Source organism: Aulonocara stuartgranti (assembly GCF_965226115.1).
Source record: "Aulonocara stuartgranti genome assembly, chromosome: 23".
Lineage (NCBI taxonomy): Eukaryota > Metazoa > Chordata > Actinopteri > Cichliformes > Cichlidae > Aulonocara > Aulonocara stuartgranti.
In genome coordinates, this window is record NC_138958.1 from 2,290,018 (window position 1) to 2,311,033 (window position 21,016).

The 21,016-nt window shown below is 39.5% G+C and overlaps 1 protein-coding gene across 7 annotated transcripts in view; it reads left to right on the forward strand.

Moving 5' to 3' along the window:
* The window catches only part of LOC309700557 (uncharacterized protein), a 36,303-nt gene extending 16,639 nt beyond the window's left edge, over nt 1-19,664 (forward strand). For 4 of the 7 annotated variants that reach the window (XM_082524156.1, XM_082524157.1, XM_082524161.1 and 1 more), the window contains 54 exons: nt 2,223-2,276; nt 2,358-2,402; nt 2,551-2,604; nt 2,698-2,742; nt 2,842-2,895; nt 2,975-3,019; nt 3,111-3,164; nt 3,434-3,478; nt 3,584-3,637; nt 3,727-3,771; nt 3,913-3,966; nt 4,046-4,153; nt 4,258-4,311; nt 4,403-4,456; nt 5,816-5,860; nt 5,935-5,988; nt 6,179-6,223; nt 6,919-6,972; nt 7,224-7,277; nt 7,361-7,414; nt 7,608-7,661; nt 7,830-7,883; nt 7,979-8,023; nt 8,122-8,166; nt 8,988-9,095; nt 11,055-11,108; nt 11,257-11,310; nt 11,548-11,601; nt 11,706-11,813; nt 11,949-12,002; nt 12,123-12,230; nt 12,361-12,411; nt 13,257-13,310; nt 13,399-13,452; nt 13,571-13,633; nt 13,820-13,927; nt 14,058-14,111; nt 14,536-14,589; nt 14,689-14,742; nt 14,827-14,880; nt 15,008-15,061; nt 15,209-15,262; nt 15,354-15,407; nt 15,518-15,571; nt 15,661-15,714; nt 15,796-15,849; nt 15,987-16,004; nt 16,106-16,168; nt 16,321-16,446; nt 16,579-16,708; nt 16,784-16,890; nt 17,195-17,260; nt 17,344-17,553; nt 18,080-19,664. In XM_082524156.1, the coding sequence (XP_082380282.1) occupies nt 2,223-2,276; nt 2,358-2,402; nt 2,551-2,604; nt 2,698-2,742; nt 2,842-2,895; nt 2,975-3,019; nt 3,111-3,164; nt 3,434-3,478; nt 3,584-3,637; nt 3,727-3,771; nt 3,913-3,966; nt 4,046-4,153; nt 4,258-4,311; nt 4,403-4,456; nt 5,816-5,860; nt 5,935-5,988; nt 6,179-6,223; nt 6,919-6,972; nt 7,224-7,277; nt 7,361-7,414; nt 7,608-7,661; nt 7,830-7,883; nt 7,979-8,023; nt 8,122-8,166; nt 8,988-9,095; nt 11,055-11,108; nt 11,257-11,310; nt 11,548-11,601; nt 11,706-11,813; nt 11,949-12,002; nt 12,123-12,230; nt 12,361-12,411; nt 13,257-13,310; nt 13,399-13,452; nt 13,571-13,633; nt 13,820-13,927; nt 14,058-14,111; nt 14,536-14,589; nt 14,689-14,742; nt 14,827-14,880; nt 15,008-15,061; nt 15,209-15,262; nt 15,354-15,407; nt 15,518-15,571; nt 15,661-15,714; nt 15,796-15,849; nt 15,987-16,004; nt 16,106-16,168; nt 16,321-16,446; nt 16,579-16,708; nt 16,784-16,890; nt 17,195-17,260; nt 17,344-17,553; nt 18,080-18,211 (3,531 nt within the window). In that variant the 3' untranslated portion in view covers nt 18,212-19,664. Of the gene's footprint in view, nt 1-2,222; nt 2,277-2,357; nt 2,403-2,550; nt 2,605-2,697; nt 2,743-2,841; nt 2,896-2,974; nt 3,020-3,110; nt 3,165-3,433; nt 3,479-3,583; nt 3,638-3,726; nt 3,772-3,912; nt 3,967-4,045; nt 4,154-4,257; nt 4,312-4,402; nt 4,457-5,815; nt 5,861-5,934; nt 5,989-6,178; nt 6,224-6,918; nt 6,973-7,223; nt 7,278-7,360; nt 7,415-7,607; nt 7,662-7,829; nt 7,884-7,978; nt 8,024-8,121; nt 8,167-8,987; nt 9,096-11,054; nt 11,109-11,256; nt 11,311-11,547; nt 11,602-11,705; nt 11,814-11,948; nt 12,003-12,122; nt 12,231-12,360; nt 12,412-13,256; nt 13,311-13,398; nt 13,453-13,570; nt 13,634-13,819; nt 13,928-14,057; nt 14,112-14,535; nt 14,590-14,688; nt 14,743-14,826; nt 14,881-15,007; nt 15,062-15,208; nt 15,263-15,353; nt 15,408-15,517; nt 15,572-15,660; nt 15,715-15,795; nt 15,850-15,986; nt 16,005-16,105; nt 16,169-16,320; nt 16,447-16,578; nt 16,709-16,783; nt 16,891-17,194; nt 17,261-17,343; nt 17,554-18,079 lie in introns of those variants that run through there. The other 3 variants (XM_082524159.1, XM_082524158.1, XM_082524160.1) reach the window with 3 other exon arrangements.
* The last annotated feature ends 1,352 nt before the right edge of the window (nt 19,665-21,016 follow it).

Sequence of the window (21,016 nt, forward strand, 5' to 3'; positions counted from 1 at the left end):
ATTAGATACACCTGTTCAACTGCCTGTTAAAGGCAAATATCTAATCAGCCAATCACATTGCAGCAACTCAGTGTATTTAAGAACGTAAACATGGTCAAGATGACCTGCTGAAGTTCAAACTGAGCTTCAGAATCAGGAAGAAAGGTTATTTGAGTGTATGATATGGTTGTTGGTGCCAGACAGGCTGGTCTGTGTATTTCAGAAACGCCTGATCGACCATCACTAGTCTTTACACAGAGCTGATAGGAAGGCAGCAGTAATTCAGATAACTACTTATTAGGCCTGAGGTACACAGGAGACCTCTCTGGATGGACAAGAGAGACGGGCTACAGAAAAAGACCACAGCAGCTGCCATTACTGTCAGCTGGTCTGATGAGTCTCACCTATCAGATGGTAGAAAGCATGGATCCGTCCTGCCTTGTATCAACAGTTCAGTATAATGTTGTTGGCTCACCTGGTCCCCTCAGCACCAACTGAGCATCGTTTGAGTGCCACAGCCTGCCTGAGTCTTGTTGTTGACCATGTCCAGCCCTTACTGACTCGCCATCACAAAGTTCAAAGCACCTCAAACTGTTTTCTTGGACGTCGATGTAATGAAATGGCTTTCACAGTCACGAGGAACCTGTCACGGACTGAGTGGACTGAGTGAGGTGGATCCAGCAGCAGACACGGGCGAGAAGACGGAACTGAACTTTGAACGAAAGGCGAGCTTTTATTATGGCTGAAACAAAGTGGCCAAAACAGCTGGCACGACGCGGCAATAGTAATAATAATAGTAATAATAATACATTTTATTTGAGGGCGCCTTTCAAAAGAACAAAATTAATAAAAGGAGCAATAGTCATAAAATACATAAAATAAGTTAAAATTGCAAAACAGAACTTGACAACAGATAAAATCGGCACTAAAGTGAATAAGCCAGTTTGAACAGATGTGTTTTGAGCTGTGACTTAAATATTGGAAGAGAGTTTATATTTCTTATGGCTGGTGTCACGGCCTTTTATGTTCCAAACGCCAAAAAAGTCCAAGAAAAGGCCGTGGGTGGCAACGGGAGGTTTGTTTTCGAACGCACTTCTGACTCCATTGTTTAAAAAATCATCTGCCGTTTATTTCGTGGAAAATTATAAACAAAAATCAACCAAATAACTTCTTAAAACTTAAAATTAAACGTAGGTTAACTTAATTTGCTTTAACAACTTCAAAAGTGGTCAAAAAAATCATTTTTCGTCTTCCCATCAGACGTTTGGCAAACAAAAACCATCTTTACCACCCCAGGGTGCTCTTAATCCCCTGATTAATGGGAGGGTCCATAAGCCAATAAACCAATCACTTTCCAAAAAACTTTTCCAATAAAATGAATTACAAATTTACATAACAAAACTAGGTCAGCATATTCCTACAACTTTAAAGAAAAAACAAAAATGAATACAAATTGCATTTTATAAACATTCAACAAAAACGGCCACAACAGCTGGAGGAAGAGAGTTCCAGAGCCGAGGAGCGGAGCGACTGAAGGCTCTGATCCCCACAGTGGTGAGATGAGGGCGGGAAACAGTGGTGATATGAAGCAGGTCACACAAATAGGAAGGAGCAGATTTATGGATACACTTGTGTGCGAGAAGTAAGACTTTAAAGTTTATCCTGGCTTCTCCGGGCAACCAGTGAAGCTGCTGAAGAACTGGGGTAATATGAGCTCTTGAACAAATGAACAAAGGGAGACGGAGGACTTAAATACACACATGAGGTGATCAGGAGAGGTGGAGACACGTGAGGACACAGCTGACTCGAATGAAAATATAAGGACAACACAGGGGAGAGAAACACTGGACACGCTAACATGAGACACGGACCTTCAAAGTAAAACAGGAAACATGACAAGCACAGACTAGACGCTGAACTAAACCTAAGAACAAAACTCTTAACCAGAATAACACTGAAAATTAGGATTACATCTTCAAAACAGGAAAACTAAAGAATAAAAAAAAACATAATACAGAAAAAACACCGAAACACATGAAACTAAAACTGCTGAGTCAAAATGACCCAGCACCATGAAACCACTAGAAATCTGTATCTAATGATTTGGCCAGTGAGTGTGTATCTGTCTCCCTTTGCATTCAGCGACAGCCACTTATTTGTGCAGCTTGCTCATACTATTATAACTGTATATGTTAAAGTGTCAAAGATTTATATTAAGAGTCAAACATTTTCTCTGCCTGCAGGGTTATCAGGGCGAGGCGGGGTCACAGGGACCCAGAGGACAGAAAGGAGACAAGGTCAGACGAGTCATCTGTAGAACTGCTGTCGTTTTGCAGGAAGGCTGCACGGGATTCTGATCCGTGTCTTTGTGCCTACAGGGAAATAAAGGAGTCAGAGGCCACGCTGGGCTTCCTGGCTACATAGTAAGCTCAGATGACCAGCTCCATTCCCAGCACATTCAAAAAGTTGCTTTTTATTACTTAATATTTGTAAAACAGATGACTTAAATTAATTATTGCTCTCAAATTATGTACATTTTAAAGCTACATCTGAAAAGTCCAATGTTTACAGGGCACGTCCGGAGCAAGAGGTCCTCCCGGTTTCCCAGGACCGTCAGGGCCTTCGGTCAGTGTCACACAAACAGATAGAAAAAATGATCTGTGTTGGTGTTTCTACTGTTTCTACTTTGCATTCATTGTTGCTTTTCATTGTTTTCAGGGACAAACTGGGGATTTAGGCTTCTGTGGTCCGAGAGGCCCTCCGGTAAGTTATATCCTCCCACAAAACCATCACACTGAAAATTATTTTTAATTAAACATGAGATACTATTAATGAGCATCTATTAATCTGCCTTCTTTTCAGGGCAAAATGGGTCCCGGAGGAGGAAAAGGTGTCCGAGGAATTACAGGACCAACAGTAAGTAAAGTAAACAAACTCAAAGTGGTGTTTGTTTGTTTTTTAAAGACATTTATAGAGCAATTATTTAAACTGTCAGGGTCATCAGGGTGAAATGGGCCCCAGAGGAGCAGCTGGGTCACAGGTGAGAAAACACTTATATTTGCTCCCTTTCTAGCAGACGTTGTCACTTACCTCAGTAAATGTCCAAAATATACATACGTGCATTGCTTTAGGGAAAGCCCGGTCCGGATGGAACAGTCGGGTTTCCTGGTGTTCGTGGCCCTCAGGTATTAGTAAAGCTTTTGTATAGCATGAAATGATCACGTGTGAAACAACCAACACGTTGTTCAGCGTTTGGTAAATGAAAGTTGCACGTTTTTGGTGTGGTCACGTGTAGTTTGTGAACAAAGGAAGGTGAAAATGAGATAATATTGATTAAAAACGAGAGTAGGAAGATAAACCTGAGTAAATCTTTTTAGGAGTAAAAAAAAAAAGTTCTTTATCACATGTTGAAAAATTAATTGTGAGTAAAACACTTTGATCAATGACCTCACAGGGAAACCCAGGCCCTAATGGACCTCCAGGTCCTAAAGGTAGCACTGTGAGTATACTTGAAGACATAAAATGTCAAACTGGTTTGTGAACGTACGCAGTTACCAGTTCGGGTCACTGCCGTTTGAATTTTCTGTTTTTTACATTTCACCAGGGTGATCCAGGAGATGAAGGGGAAGTAGGTCAACCTGGACCACCTGGACTAAACGTAAGATAATTAGACTAAAGAGTAAGTGTGCTGTGCAGCGTTTGTTTACGCTGTAGTGAGTTTACCTGAGCAATGTCCCCTTATTTTAGGGAGCCAGTGGGAATCCAGGAAAGCCTGGATCCTCAGGTGATCCCGTAAGATTACTTAAAAGAATTTAATTTCTCACTCTTGCTAAAATGGTTACAACCTTTATAATGCATGACATTAATTGATGTTCCCTTTTGGTCTCCTGAGCTGTTGTTTTCTGTTTACTTATGTGTTTCTGTCACCACCAGGGTGTCAAATCCAGGAGAGGTGAGAAGGGGGATCCAGGATTCAAGGGAGCCCAGGTAATTTTCTTGTCCATCTGTCCGGTCTGTGGTTGGTTAACTGATCAGATCAGTGAATCAGCTTGTTTTGTTTGTTCAGGGTCCTCGTGGACCTCCAGGTAAACCGGGATCAAAGGGGCACGCAGGGCCAACGGGACTTGAGGGACTTGGAGGATATGCAGGGCTACCAGGACTTCCTGGACCTGCTGTGAGTGTAAAAAATAAATATATATTTAAAAAAACATCCTCACTTATGATGCTAAAGCTTCTGTAATATCAGATCTTATTTCATATCTTCATCCAATGTTGTAGGGCTTTGATGGCATCATGGGAGAGCCAGGGAAGCAGGGAAAAGATGGCTCCAAGGTGAGTTTGAGCAAATAGTTGAATCTGTTCATCTTGACTCTTTTTCTTTGCTGAAAAGTGAATTTTGTTGTGCAAATATGATGTGATGTAGGGAAACCGAGGACCAGCTGGTATTCAAGGAAGTCCTGGATCTCGAGGCAATAAGGTAAGGAGTCTGAATAATTCATATCTATAAAAATAAATGAGTGTTGTCAGCGTTAATCTCGTTAAATTGACGTTAACGCCATAACCGCATTAACGCGGCAAATCTCAGTTAACGACTTACCGCGGATCACCCCGTGCGTGGGGCTGCATGGCGTCAACACATTAGCGCGGTTAGCTTTTTAACGCGTTAATGCAGTTATGGCTGACAGCACTAAAATACATCAATATATTTGCACAGAAATTTAGTTTGACAGAATGTTGCATATCTCAGTGTGACCTTAAAGATCAGAGGCCAAACTTGGTATTTAACCCTTTAAGACCTACCATAGAACCAAGTCCGCCAGAGCTTATATTATATTTTTACATGCTGTGGAGCCATTTTTGGGAGTATTTCAAGTTGCTATACATCAATACAACCATTATAGCCCAAATTTTAATAATATGTATGCATTAAGTGCATAGTAATTACATAAATTCCAAAAAGTGCAATAAACTACAAAAAAATTAAAAATCGTTTTTGTTTTTTTAACATATATTTCTAGTTAGAGAAATTTAAGAGGCTTATCCCTCAAAACTGTAAATACAAAAAAGTTGCACAAACTAGTTTCCCACCACAGGAAATTTATTTTGAGTGTCTTCATAGTTTTATTTTTGAAATACACCAATTTTTATATACTGCAGGAAAAACAAAAATAAATATTATAATGCAAATTTGCAAAAACAAACAGCATATGCATCAAAATAAACTATTTCCAGCAGTGCAATATGAGTCCTAAGCATCCCAGAAACGACACAGAAAGTCATAAAGTCAAACATAACTTTTAAAAACACCAGTATAGGCTCATGAGGCCCTGATAGTAAAAAAAACTACATTTCCGCAAAATGACATTACTTCCGGTTTCGGGCAGTGCTGATGGACATAGGAAGTGTTATGAACAGCTGATCGGATCGGCAAAGGGTGTTTCTGGAATATTATGTTTTTGTTGCTACAAGTGCTTTTTATGCAGTTTTTGCAAAGCTATATGTGGAAGGAAACTGTGACCGAGGACAAGCTGATGGCATAAGATGTAAGTACAACTCCTCCGATTTCATATGCAAAAAAAATTATTGCGCTACCTTACGTGGTTGCAGAGCTACCGGGATTTAAAAATAGTTACGCAAAACAGAGCGTGCCTGCACCGACTGGCTTTAAAGGGTTAAAAGACATTTTAAAAAGCAAAGTCAACATAAAATTGCAAAGGAGGTGTTTTTCAGCTTTTTCTTACTTTTAATATTTCCAAAAATATGTGAACTGTAGTATTGTAGAGGGAGCAGTGTTGTAACATTTCTTAACCATTAACAGTCATTCTTCTTGTCAAAGGGTCGGGAAGGTCGAGCGGGATTTTCTGGAATCCCTGGTCCTGTTGTGAGTATAAGTGACAACATGTTCAGTATAGATACTTATGTTTGTATTATTTATGTATTTATTTGTTATTGCAGGGACAGATGGGGACATCAGGAGAGAGGGGACTTCAAGGAGAACCTGGTATTAAGGTTCCTATATGGTTAAAGTTCTTACTCTGTACTTGCATGACTGCGCTGTTAATTGTTGTTTTTTTTACATCTGTGACTGAAGGCATCGACCAATCAGTGCATTGAAAAAGCTCTTACTATTGCATTAAACAGAGGCATGTCAAAGAGTTCACACTGTGTTTGCACCTGATTGTGTACCCCATCTGTTTAGGGGAAGATTGGAGTCCCGGGGATGCCGGGTTCAAAAGGCCTGAAGGTGACCATGCTGTACATGTAAACATTAGAGAAACACATGTTTATAGCTTTAAAACAGAATTGATCTATCCACCACACATGACATCTGCTTAAGCTACTATCCAGATGATGGCACTATTTATATACCTCCTCAGTCTCTATACTCCCAGCTGTTCTTTATGATCATCTGGTCAGCTACAAAGCAACGTTCCAGTAAGATTCAGGAACTTGTTTCATTGGCAGATTTTTTCACTTATTTCAAGGTAAAATATCTTGTATTCAGTGAAAAAATCTGCCAATGAAACAAGTTCCTGAATCTTACTGGAAAGTTGCTTTGTAGCTGATTTTGTCTTATTTTAAGTGTAATGAGATAATTTTGACTAGAAATAAGACAAATATACTTGCTGAGATTTTGAGTTTTTGCAGATACTCATTTCTCTGCATAATCATCTCTGATCTCTACTTACTTATGCTTTTGTTTGTTCTCTATTTTCTCTATTTTACTTTGTTTTAATGACTTACTGTTCAGTGTAATCATTTGCCATTGTTCCTTACTGTGAAGCACTTTGGTGTACCCCCTGGTTTTAAACGTGCTATATAAATAAAATTGTATTGTATTTATATGGATTTCAAATATATGGTAAATTTTAACTCCTTTTTTTTATTCACACTAGAAAAAACAAATAGAAAAAAGGAGACATTTCTTTCATTTTTCAGGGATTTAAAGGTCATCTGGGCCACAAGGGGCAGGATGGCAGTCGTGGAGCCTCGGTAAGACTAACCATGTGCTGTGTTTGGAACAGAAGCCTCCCTTATTAATGGGAATTATTTTTCTTTTTATGTATTTATTGTTATGGGTTTGTTATTCCTACAGAACAAAATGGGTTAAGTGTTCCAGAATCAGATTTGATCCTTTCTTCTTTAGGTTAATAGTTAACATTTAATCTGTCAGAAATGATACTTGAGCAGTAATATTACCAGGGTAACAGATATTTGATGAACTAATATGATCTTTGCTTCAGGGACCTGTTGGTGCAAATGGAGTGAATGGAGCGGTCGAACCTCCAGGACCTAAAGTGAGCTCGTCCTGTTATATGACAGCTGCATTTGCTTATCCTGGAGTGGGACAAGTTATTATCTCATGTTCTCATTTCCACAGGGAATGCCTGGAAAAACAGGACCTCCTGGATTCCAAGGCCCTGTAGGAAAGAGTGTAAGGCAATTTTTAAATTCTTGCTTCATGAAACATTGTTAGTATTTTTGGAGACTATGGGAGTGACTGTAATAAATGAATTCATTTATTTATTAAGATGAGGATCTAAAGTTTTACAACAGTGTCCTGTGATCACTCAGCACAGTGAATTATGTGACGTTAGGATCATAGCGTTGTGTCATTCGACTTCCAGGGAGAATCTGGCAGCAGAGGAACGAAGGGGACATCGGGACAGCCAGGAAGGAGAGTATGTTACTGTGCAGCTGTATGGAGAGTACTCCTGTGTTTGTTGAAAGAAAATAATGAAGCCTTGAAAATTCAACCCAAACAATGATATATGAATGTAGACTTTCTGGAATTTGTCGTACTTTCTTTATAGCCAGACCAAAAAATCCAATCCTGATGTTTCCTTTAGGGGGTTGTAGGTAAACAAGGCCCCAGCGGACTAACAGGAAGTAAAGGATTTAAGGTATGAGCCTCACATCTTCATTACTAAGTAGCAGGTTTATCAGTCACTCGGTTATTTAGCTCCTCATATGCTAAGATAACGTTTGTGCTGTGAAGGGTACAAGAGGAGAGGAGGGACCGAAAGGAATACAAGGCCCCCGAGTAAGTGAATTAGTCCCTTATTTTCTACTATCGCCTGTTCATTATTTATAAATGTTTCTCTAACTTCTTACTAAAGTCAAGTTCTTGTCATTCTCCAGGGAGAGATGGGCATGCCTGGACCACAGGGATACAGAGGCGCTCCTGTAAGATCATTTTAATTATTTGTCCATACAAAACGTTCATCCAGTCCTTTGTTTACACATTCTTTTGGTCAACTTATGCCTTTGATTTTATTGTGGTAAATGTCTTGATGTTTGAGAATGTGAGAATGCTGTAGCCCAGGAGGTCGGACGCACTGATTGGTCAGCGGTTTGAGTTTTTACACGTCAGCATTGGTTTGTGAGTTAATTAGAGAATTAGATGAAGGCAGGTGTGTGGAAAAGAACGTTTTTCATTGGACTCTGTGCAGTCCTGTGATAACGTGCCACCACCTTTAGCAGTAGTAACTTGAAGTAATAGTTTTCTGTATAATTTCCAGTTTCTCGTGTCGTGGAGGAATTTTGTCCAACTTCTCTTGAACTTTATTTTAAGGTCGCTTCAATTCATTGAGGTTTGGTACCATTTGTGTCATGGTCTGTGTGCGGGGAGGCAGCAAAGGACCCAAAATGCAGACTTGCAATTTGTTTGTATTGCATTCAAAAAATTCAAAAATTTGTGGCATTAATTTGTTAGCACACACCTGAAAGCTCCAGACCAACATCTGCTTCTATAGAGATGGTCACACTTGATTAATCAAGTGCATTTGATGAGCAGCAGCTTGCTGCTACCTTCACTCTTAAACTCCGAGCTCCGAGCGTGGGCTTTGTTTTTCACATGACTGCAGCTGTGTGTGTTTTCTACACACAGCATGTGAACGTCTTTGAGTATTTAACTAACAGACTTCAATCAGATTGTATAAAACCAAGAAATATTTTTAGTCTATGAACTTTTTTCTCTGTTTTTTAAACATACTTTAATCCAACAGGGTATCCACGGCAACATTGGACCATGGGGTGAAGTTGGGTCCCGTGGTCTTCCAGGCGGTCAAGGTCCACAAGGCCCAGTTGGTCCTCCTGGAGTTACAGGTTACTCTGTAAGGTTTTGTTGTTTTTTGGGGGGGTTTTTGCTTTTGTTTTCAAATATAATTAGAAGTTTGGGAGCCTAATTGTTTTATTTCATACACAAACTGAAGCTCTGTCAGTCTGTCCAACATAACTGTCAAGGTTGGCTGTGTACAGAACTCAGGCATTTTACATAATGAGGAGATAAAAAACCAAGTAGGAACACAGCTGGGGTTAACTAAGGCTGCGTTCACACTGCAGGCGAAAGCGCATCAAATCCGATTTTTTTGACCCTATGCGACCCATCTATCCGATCATGGTGTGACAGTGTGAACGGCACAAATCCGATATTTTCAAATCCGATCTGGGTCACTTTCGTATGTGGTACTGAATCCGATACAAATCAGATGTTTTAGAAAGCGACTGCTGTTTGATGGTCATGTCGCATTAAATCCGTCTTTTACGTCACTGACACAAGACAGACGCCAATTATCAGCGCCCGAGAAGACATCGCGAACGCTTCCTGGCCATCCAGTGAAACTGTTGGGAAGACAACGTGAACATTTTATTTGTTCTGTATAATCTGCAGATTCTGACAGAAATCTGCAGCTATCCTTTGAAGCACCGCTCCTCTCTTAAACAGCAATAAGGATCATTATTAGGTTATTTACATTATTATGTAAATAACAAAATAACTTAAAGCAAAAATTGGGAAATGTAAAGTCCGAAGTCTTTATATTAAGGGCCATCTGTCAAACAACACTGTTTGCTCTGGGTCTAAACAGAGCGCGTTGTGTGTGACGTCTTCTTTTGCACATGTGGGCCGCTTTGAGCGTTCACACTAGAGCGCGTTTGCTGTCGCATTTTAGTTGTAGTGTGAACGAGCAGACAAAAAAATCGGAATTGAGCATCAAGACCTGCAGTGTGAACGTAGCCTAAGATAATGACTGTGGAGGACGTTAACCAAGACAAAGGATACAGAGAAGAACAGTCACCAAAATAAAACAGGAAGAGAGCCACAACTGAAAAGGATGCAAGACTAAATTGACACAAGTTACAAATCATAAATACAAAGATGAAGAAGAAGCCAGATGTGGAAACATAAGAGAGTCATGAATAAACAGGGATACAAGGAAAATAATCCAAAATACAAAACTAGAAAAACCCAAAATCCCAGACTCAGAACACATCATTAGTCACACTTTGTTCATCAAGTCAACTGTCAGCCACGTGAAAGGTCACAAAGCCTTCATGCGAATCTCTCTGCAGTTTTGCTTAACTGCAGGATGAACAGTCCTCTTGTGATAACTGCAGAAACACTCGGGAGCGAACAGACACTTTCTTTCTTTCCAGTTTGCCATGAACTCATAATTAGTTTCTCTGGGTCAGTCACCAGACCAAGTCGAGCCCGGTGTCACCAGACCTGTTGGAAGGATGATGATGTCGGGTTTATTTACACCGCATTTGAACTGATTCGAAAACTTTGATAAGCCAACGCATGTACGATTAATTTTCATGGTTTTAACCCTGCTCTTTTCAAAAGACAAGATGGATCCGAGTCACCATTATAATTTGACGACTTTTGGTTGAATATTATGGTTGTTCAGGCAAATACAGGCAATTTGCCGCCGTTTTTTGTGAGATATTGTTAATAATATTAATTTTCAAGATATCTCTGACAGAAAGGTGCTTTTTAAAATTATGCCTTGGCATTAATGCCGAGCAGTTCGATGCACCAATAGTAACGTTGAATTATAATCTTTGCTTTATTCTTTGTTGTGCATCAAATTATAGAACAATTATTTATGCAGTATTTGGTATAATGAACATGAAGCAAATACATCCCCTGAAATTAAAATTCAAAATATATTTGGTAGAAAAACCTGCTCTACCAAACTGCGAGCTCACTAAGACGGAGCTGTCTTCCTTTTTTGATAGGATGTTTCTTTATATTATCTCCCTGTTATTATCTTAAATTTCTTAACACGCAGGGTAAAGATGGAAGTCAGGGGCCATCTGGATCAGGCGGTGTAAAAGGAGATAAGGTGAACCTCTGAGCTTCTCTAAGTATCTTATCGCCTACTTAAATACAGAAAAAGCTGTATGCAAGTGCACGTCAATAATGCTGTGTCATTTGAAGTAACTTAAGACGGTTCTTCTTCTTCTGTTTGTCTCTACATGTCCTGTGTTCAGGGATCCAGAGGACCTGTGGGGCAGGAGGGAGTTGCTGGTCTCGATGGTGAGGAGGTAGATTGATTAGCTTGGTCATGGATTCAACTGTTTTCAATTTCCATTTAACATAAAATTAACAAAACCTAAAGTAAGAAAACTAGAGATGCGAAGAGTACAGAAAGCACAGATAATACAAGAGAAAGAAAGAAAATCAAAGGAAAATGAAAGACCTAGAAGATCATAACTGTTAGAGTAACTTCAGGAATATGAGCCCATGAAACAGGACAAACTGAGCGTTGTTCTTGTCTTTAGGGTCCAAACGGACAGAAAGGATTTCAAGGGCCAGCCGGCCAAAAAGGCTTATCTGTGAGTCCAATATCAATCCCAAAATTAAGAATAAAGGTTAATTTTGCTATCAGTTTACTGCAGCATTCGTGAAAATTGTGTTACTTATAAAACTGTGATTTCAGGGTGTTATGGGAAACACAGGACCTCCTGGGCAGAAAGGACCAAAGGGGTCTGAGGGTGAAAGAGGAAACCAAGGTTCACAGGGACCGAAGGGGCCACAAGGGAAACGGGTATGTAGTAATCCTAAAGTATAGTTTACTGTAACACCACTGACTTCCATACAGGGATATTAATTCAAAAAGAGCAAATATAAGGAAGACTGTGCATCGCCTCTGCCTTGTCTTTACTACATGTGATTTTCTCAGGGGTACAGGGGTGCACCCGGAGATAGAGGACAGCAGGGGCCCCCAGGACTCAAGGTCAGTCATTTTAACTCATACATGTAGAAACAATGATGAAGAAAACCTGAGAACTGGTGTTGCCTGTAAACAAAATGTCTGAGTGAAAACCTGATAGTGATAATGATGATTTACTGACAGGGTGAGCCAGGCCCCAGGGCTTTATCAGGCACTCGTGGGCCATTTGGAGCTGGAGGCCAAACTGGGGCAGCAGGAACGAAAGGCCAGAAAGGGCTCCAGGGACTCGCTGTTAGTACCTGAGGGGGACTCTGTTTGCTTCAGTCATCTTAACAACATGTGCTGTGTCTATATGTCTCTACAGAACATGCATGTTTGACTATAATGCTGCTGAACAACATTATATCTGTTTTTCTTTCAGGGTCCTCCTGGTACTACGGGCCCTCCTGGACCCACTGGACCGTCACCAGCTGTACGTTTTACTTTACCTAACATTAACTTTCCATTATTATACTGACTGTGTGCTAAAATGTGCACTAAATGTTCGATATTGGTATCACCTCGATGTGTTTGTGTTGAATTTGAGTTAAAAATGTTAACTAAATCACACACACTCACCGGACACATTATTAGGTACACTTAAAGTACTAATATCAACCCCCTTTTGTTTTCAGAACAGCTATGATTGTAGCATAGATTCACCAAGGTGCTGGAAACATATATTGACATTAACATGATAGCAGATCTGCTGGCTGGACATCCATGACGTGACTCTTCTTCATTTGAATTCAGTTACTGTCCAATTTTGGGGATCGCATGCAAACTATAGCTTCAGTTTCCAGTTCTTAGCTTCTAGAAGTGTCACCTGGTGTAAGCTCGTGCTGCCGTAGCCCATTTGCATTTAGAGATGCTCTTTTGCATACCTTGTTGTAACAAGTGATTATTTAAGTTAGTGCCTGTCTTGCTATCGGCTCGAAACAGTCTCCCCTGATGCGCCGCTGACCTCTAGCACAATGTCATGGGCTCGAGCTACGACCCGGACTGAAGGGGACAAGACTCAGATCAACCAGTCTGAGTCACCAGCTGTTCTCAAAGTCATTTAAACCCCCTTTGTTCCCCATTCTGATGCTCAGTGTGAACTTCAGCAGGTGTCATTTGAACAGGTGGACCTAATAACGTGCTGTGGATAGGCAACAGTGACGTGTTGTGGAGCATATTTAAAATATATAACTTAATTTAGGCCTGAATGTGAAAAAAAAAAGGTTTAGTTGTTTCAGTGATATGTAAGTTATTTATACATTATGTGTCTGTTTTTAGGGATTACCTGGCAAGAGAGGTGCTGAAGGTAAAGGTGGAGTGCCTGGAGCAAAGGTATACTGTACCTTTCACACATGTTAACTGTCCAGCTAAAACATTTCACTGGTTTTTAACTGTCTCTGTTGGTTTTTCTATAATTCAGGGCAGTCTTGGTGAAAAGGGTATGCTGGGTCTTCCAGGCATTCGGGGAGACGTGGTTAGATTTCATTATTTGTTTCACTCTGTGGCCATAATAAATATGGTCAAGCATATTTAATATCATGTGTGCAAACACAGTGAGGCCATGTGTCTGCATAACTGTCTTTGTTTCCCAGGGCATCAGAGGTATGAAAGGCGTAAAAGGCGAGTCTGGAACACGAGGGAAAGTGGTAAGACTGGTAAGAGAGCATTCTTAAGCATTTAAATTGCAGTTTTAATACTTAATAGTAAGTGCCATAAATGACTAAATGATCTTACCGGATCATCTGACATATTTCAATTCCAAAAATTACATTTCTATACTATGCTGTTGCTATTATAGTGTGATTCTAGAAATTTCTGAGTATATTTCACTGTGATTTTAGGGTACAATGGGGAAGATGGGGGTCATAGGCTCTCCAGGTCCTAAAGGTCAAACTGGACCTGGTGGCCCTCCTGGTCCTCCAGGAACTAAAGGAATCCAGGGACCAAAGGTAAGAAGAAAGCGTGGCTCAAACATGTAACTCTAAAGCAGTTTCTTAATTCCCTTAAATAAAGCTATCATAGTGAAGGTACTTTTAACCTGCTTCATGCAACTTTCATGTCACTGAATTCATTTTGAAGGGAAAAGGTGGTGAGCCAGGAAGTAAAGGGACACAAGGAGCTGCTGGGCAAATTGTGAGTTTTGTTTTAAGCCGAGTGTCCCTTCACATCTCAGACTGGAGTTACAAGATTAGTTACTGTGACTATTATGAAATATAGTTTATTTCAACATTTACGGATAGTATAAATCCCACGTGCACTGGGTGTGTATTATGCTGTCTTACCAATTTGATGCTATTTTTTAATCTGTTTTAACATGATTATCTGGTGTCTTAATTGTTGTTCAACACTTTGTGACTGTTATGTCAGTGAAAAGCACTAAATAAACTTTACTTACTTGCACTGGGTGTCTGATAAACACAGATTAATTATTCAGTCTTCTGTAAAGCCTAATTAATGATTCACTCTGAATTAAATAATAAACAATGAGTGTTAACAGTAAAGGTTAAGCGGTTTTGGCCTTGATTTCATCAGGTGAAGTTTCTTGTCTCTTTTGTAGGGACCTGAAGGCCTGCCGGGGAGGTCAGGACCTGCTGGACCACCTGGAAAACCTGTAAGCATCCCAACTAACAAATGCAATTCTTAACACGAAACACCAACAATGCTCATTTCGTTTGATCGTCTTTTCTCGTTTTTGCGATCATATTCTCAGGGACTGAGCGGTCTGGATGGGTTGCTGGGAGTTCAGGGTAATGAGGGAGATCCGGTAAGAAAGTTTGCCTTACTAAAATTGATTTTAACACATTTCACAATTTTTTATTAATTTCTTTTTCCCCTGCTAACTTCATAGGGTGACGTTGGTCACAGAGGAGCTCCTGGAACACCAGGCAGGCCTGGCAAGACGGTAATTTCACTAAGCAAATGAATGACATGCAAATCTGCACAATTACAAATGGAATAAGTCTTTTGCAGCTAAGCTTTTCTTACAGATTATTGCATTATGTGGTATTAAATACATGCATACCTTGCAGGGAAAACCTGGATCTCCTGGGATTAAGGGAAACGCTGGAGAAGGGGGGGTTAAGGTAAGCAATCATTTATACATTTCAGGTGACTATTATAAGCACGTTAATATTATAGCATAGTGGTGCTTATAAATTTGTCTTTTTTATTTTGTTTGATGTAATGCATTGTTGAAATGTTTCTTACTAAGGTCTTATTAAATATCTCAGGGTACGAGGGGTCTAAAAGGAACACGTGGGCCTCCTGGACCAATTGGGCCAAAGGTAAAATGATTAGAGAGCAGAACGTGATCGCTAATAAAAACCTTACCCCTGTTAGTGTGAACATTTGCATCATCTGCTGCTGTTGGTTCAGGGTATTCCAGGGCTGAGAGGAGAGAAAGGTGAATCTGGAAGTCTTGGCACGAAGGTAAGAGTCAGTTACATATTTTGTGCATATATTCATTCAATATGTCAGAATCTCATCTAACATATATTTGTGTATTTGTAACTCCTTTAATTTCTTTTCTTTCTACAAAGGGTCTCCCAGGTGATACAGGGATACGTGGACCAATAGGTCCACCTGGATTAAAGGTGAATTGCAGTCAATTTAAATATAAAATGCTTTAAATGAAAAAGGTGGATTTTGGATTAATCTACCACATGTCTGACTTCTATATCAGGGGAATCCTGGTTTGCAGGGATTTAAAGGTGAAAAGGGTGATAAGGGGAAACAGGTCAGTCACACTTTACTCCCATTATTGCATTGTTTTTAATTATTTGTATCCAATAAATTATCAATTAACCATTTACTACAGGGGGACACGGGTCCTCGTGGTCCAGCCGGGCAGGAAGGCTTCTCAGGAATCCCTGTAAGTTGCTTTGATGTTCAGTTTTTTGTAATGACTTACTAAAATATCTTGATTAGTGAAGTTTTACTGAATAATATTTTAAAAATTGTCATGTTGTAACCTAAAAACTTTGTTTGATACACTCGTCTCTGTTACAGGGCCACCTTGGAGTGAAAGTGGGTGACTGACTTTGTATTTCTATAAATGTTTAAGTCTTAGCATTAGTCAATTTTAATTCAATGTTGTTCATTGCTGAATTGTGTTTGGGTCACTACAGGGAATGAAAGGTGTCCGAGGAAGGAGAGGTCCAAAGGGAACGAAGGGCAAGCCGGGACCTCAAGTAAGAGTTTGCAAACACAATATAAGCGAAGAAGCTTTGGACCTGATCGCTGAACACAAATGCAACATGCTAGATTGTTTTGAGATGTATGTAAAGCTTGATCCATTTCTCCGAATATCCTGAAAGTTTGCATCATGCCATGCCTTTCACAGGGAAAACCAGGAGCCCCTGGCAAATGGAAGCCTAAGCAAAGACCTGTTAAAAAATATAGTTTTCAAACTGCACAGAGTTCAAAGCAAAGCCCCGGCCTCCCGAAGCAAAGCGAAGGGCAAGAAAAAGTTGGTGCAAGCTTTCTTATTCCGTGCACATTATATACAGTCACAGAATGTCCTCATTTGCTCTGCAGTCTAGCTTTAAAAGTAAAACATGTTAAGCCGACTGAGTGAATGCTGAACACTGTTTTCCTGTAGGCCAGGGAAGTGACAAGGAGATGGTCTCAAGAAGATGAAGCAGAGTTCTTCAGCTGGCCCCTGGGCACCAGAGATGATCCTGGAACCACCTGCCATGAGCTGAGACTCATACGTCCACATCTAAATGATGGTGAGTATCTGATGACTGTTTTATTACGTTTTCCCTTATATATTTCAGTACGTTCCATTCAACTTTTTTTTTCAGGTTACTTTTACATGGACCCGAACCAAGGCTGTCCCTGTGATGCCTTGAAGGTCTTCTGTAACTTCACAGGAGGTGGAGCAACCTGCATAGAACCTCTTTACTCAAAGGTTCAGTCATTTTCACCTGTGAAGCTTAACGTTATCAAAGAACTAACTTCATTATCACAATATCAGCTACAAAACATGGAACTTGAGAATGTTTGTAGATAGTTTGGACTGCATTTATGTCAGATTATTGAAGGAAAAAGTAATGTGTGTGTGTGTGTGTGTGTGTGTGCGTGTGTGTGTGTGTGTGTGTGTGTGTGTGTGTGTGTGTGTGTGTGTGTGTGTTTCTTCTCTGATTAATGCTACTACAAAAATCTTGTGTTTTTATGAATGGCTTCAAAAATATACATCATATCCCACTGTTTAGATTCAAATATGGAGGGACCCAGAAATGATGAGGACGTATGTGGAGAGGTTTACTCACCACCAAAAAGTAAGTATTAAATAATATGTGGCTAGATTCAGGAAACTATTATTTCTAGATGTGCTTTCTAACATTAATGCTCTTTCTGATAGTTTGATTACCCTGGTGTGGAAGCTGTCCAGCTAAAGTTTCTGCGGTTACACAGCCACTCATCTTTCCAGCACATCACTCTCAGCTGTACAGAAAACCAGACGAGTACTGCTGCCACAGATGATTTAGCCAGTCAGATTATCCACTTACTGGGAGACTCTGGCAAAGAAATCGATTCACACTTTGTCACAGTGTCCAGAAAACACTCTGAGGTAAGACTAAACGATTTGTGACAGTTTTTGGGGGCGTTGCCAGCATCTTTCTATAACTGTGACTGTAATACAAACAACACATTCGTTTTACATTGTTGTACATAAGGCGTCTGAGAAAAAGAAGTGGAATCGATTACTTTCAGGAACCATGCATCACATTTGTGTCAGATCAGAGTCCTTTTATTGTGATGGAAATTTATGAAAGGAAACACCAGTCTCCAAAAGATAAATAAGTCATGTGGCGGTACAAATAAATCAAACACTGTCTGAACTATGAGAACTTTTTAATTTCAGCTTTTGTACGATAGCCTTACAAGGTAAATTGCACACGTTTTATAGTTATGGGAATAAAGGAGATTTAATAAAACAATATTAGACTTGAGATTGCTCAGAGATGTCATACAGCTGCTAAAAATCATTTCCCTCGCCATGCACAAGGGTCTAGTCTCTGGAATTAGTTATGAATCCAGGAAGAACAAACTGAACATATCTCCTTGTGTTTGCTTTTTGTCTGCTGCTTCTCCAGCTGGAGCTGTTTGTCAGGGTTCAAGGAGATATGGAATTACTTCCTGTCAGACATCTGGGTGTAGAGACGAGCAGTGTCTCCAAGCTTGTCTCTGAGATCTCTGTGGCATTGGGACCCGTCTGCTTCTTGTGACCGGTGTGTCTGTGTGCGATGAAAGTCTCAAGAGCTCAAGAAAGAAGGCAGCTGGACGTCTTTAGGATTGTGAAGACGTTTCACATCACATCCAATACGCTTTTTCGGTTCTTAAAGCAACTGGTGGAGACTCCCAGGAAATAAACCCCAGTGGTGGGTGTCCTGTGTGGAGTAAGTCCTGAAGGTTGCTAACCCAATACTGATCATATGAGTCACCACATGAGCCAAGGTGGGAAAAAAGACTATTATTCCAGCTTCCTATCATCCAGAAAGCTGGAATAATATAAAATATGTACATTTGAAATGAATAATGAAATAAAAGTGCTCAGTTTTGTATTTTGCTGTATATTTATTCAATTGTAAAATTGTTAGATTTTTGACATATGAAACATTTTTGTTATGAAAATGTAGCATCAAATGTTCAGTTCAGTTTGACTTATAACTTTGTATTTACACTAAAAGTCTTCGTTTTTTACTTTGTCCTCAACTCAGGGGAATGTCGTCCCGCACTATCAAAATAAAACAACGGCTCTGAATGAAACAGAGCCCGTTGTTTTGTTTGTACTGAGCCTGCGCACATCACACAGTAAGGGGTAATCCTCAAATAGTTACAAAGTAAAAACTTGTTGATGTTTTCTAGGCCTAGTGCCACATTCCTACGTTCCCAGTATTGTAGAAGCACTGGTTTGTGAACAGGTTTGCATCTTCTCAACCATCCGAGTGCAGTGATGTCAACAAATTTTAATATTCTTGGGAGAAGAAAGAGTGGCTGGAGTATGGCAGCTGACTCTGGCTGGGTTCACCATAGAGAGACACAACATGTCTTTTATAACAAGCCTGTTGGGGAAATTCTTCCATTCTCAGTGTCCTAATTCATTCTTGAGCCTTTGGACTGACTTAATCACAGACCACAGGAAGCTCCATGGTTATATGCACCATCCTTATGATGTCTGATACAGTGAATGTCTTGTTGTCTCTTTGAAATTAACCGTTTTGCCACAGTAGGCTCATGAGACCAGTTATATGAAGGTTTGACAGCATGTCACGCTCTACTTAGAGGCGCTCCATCAAAAACGCGTTTAACTTGCACACGGGCTCCAAAACTGTCTTTTAAATGAATGGGGCAGTAATTTACAAAACAAAATCTTGTGAATATTTCCCATGAAATGTCTTTATAACTTAGCATATCTTTGCTTGTTTAGGCTTGTGAACTTAGTGTAAAGATGTGGAGTGTGATAAAAAAGAAAAACATGTAGCATAAAAATAGTAAAAGTAACATACTGATAAACCATGCTTCTGTCTGATTGTAAACGTTTCTCCTAAAAAACAGCCTATTCTTCCTAGAAATATGTTTTGATTCATGGTACATAACGAAAGGTGTGGTGGGTTTACTGTGTGGATATTTTGTATTTCTGGAGAGAAATAAGAACCATTAAAGCAAAATACCAACAAACATGACTTGAAAAGGTGGATGAGTGACCAGACGTCTCACTTTATGTTAGACTGCACCGCATTCTTATCCACTGTCAGAATTTGTATAGTTTTTGTTTTTTGATCAGTTTTTATTTTGTTTTGACAATTTCTTTTTAATTCAACAAACATAGGTTTTCTTGTTTCATTGTATTGTTTATTGTTTGAAAATGTTTAGTTTTAGTTTACGTTTTAAGACTGTTAGAATTACTAATAATATTTCTTTGTATTACTGTATTTAGGGCAAATATTAGAGGCCAGATTTAGGAAAATCAGTTGCTATTAAAATAAAAACAGAACTTTTTGAAAGCAGGTGATTCACAGTCCTGTAGACATCCAAAGTCTCAATTAACACATCCATCAAAAACCTCATCGGGCAATACTTACCAAATTGATCAATACTAAAACTAGAGTTGTTTCCTATATTCATATTTTATTTTAATTCACAGAATTGTTTTTTCACTAATGAAACCTGGTGATTACCAGACAGCTACAGGTTTGGCTTGTTGGCAAATGGAAGGGAAGGACAAAGGGAACAGATTAGGTTACATTTTACAATAAAAACAAGCTTTAGCTTACAATTTCTCTTCATTTGTTAGTGTATTTATAAGTTAGGAAAACTGCACTGAAATACAATACAGTATATTTGACTTTCAAATGATCAATGCCAGAGCTTTAACCTGCATTGTCCCACACAAAGACTGCCACACCTCTAGTGTGTTAGGATATGGTCATCTTCAAAGGCTGAAGTATATATATTTTTAAGTCATTTTATGGATGGCATCATTGAAGGCTTGTTGTACTTGCTGACTTTAAAATGAAAAAAACAAAAAAGACCAATAACATGTCTATTAAGTTAAGTTCTTTTCATGTTCATTATATAACAGCAGACCTATACAGCCAGGCAGCAAGAACAGCTGTTCAGAAACACCAAAGAAATAAATAACAAATACATATATTTCTTCTTCTTCTTTGCAAGCTACATATTCGTTGTTTAAGACAATACAATCAGTCAGACCTACAATTATCGTCACTGTTTGATGAACACTTATTTACAGCTATGCATGACAGCACATCCCAGTGACCCCGGGAATGCCACTGCACTAAAAGTAGCTGCTAAATGTATTTACAGACAGCATCGTACAGGTAATGTCGCCGTTTGTTCTGAGATCAGCTACCACACATAATTTTTTTTAAGGATTTGAGTGTTAGAAAAAGAAATCCCGATGGTTAATTTTATAATCCTGCTACCCCGGGCAGTTTATATATATGATCCATATAATGAGTTTTGTCTACAGGTGGGTGGATCCAAATATTATCTACTGATTGGAAGGT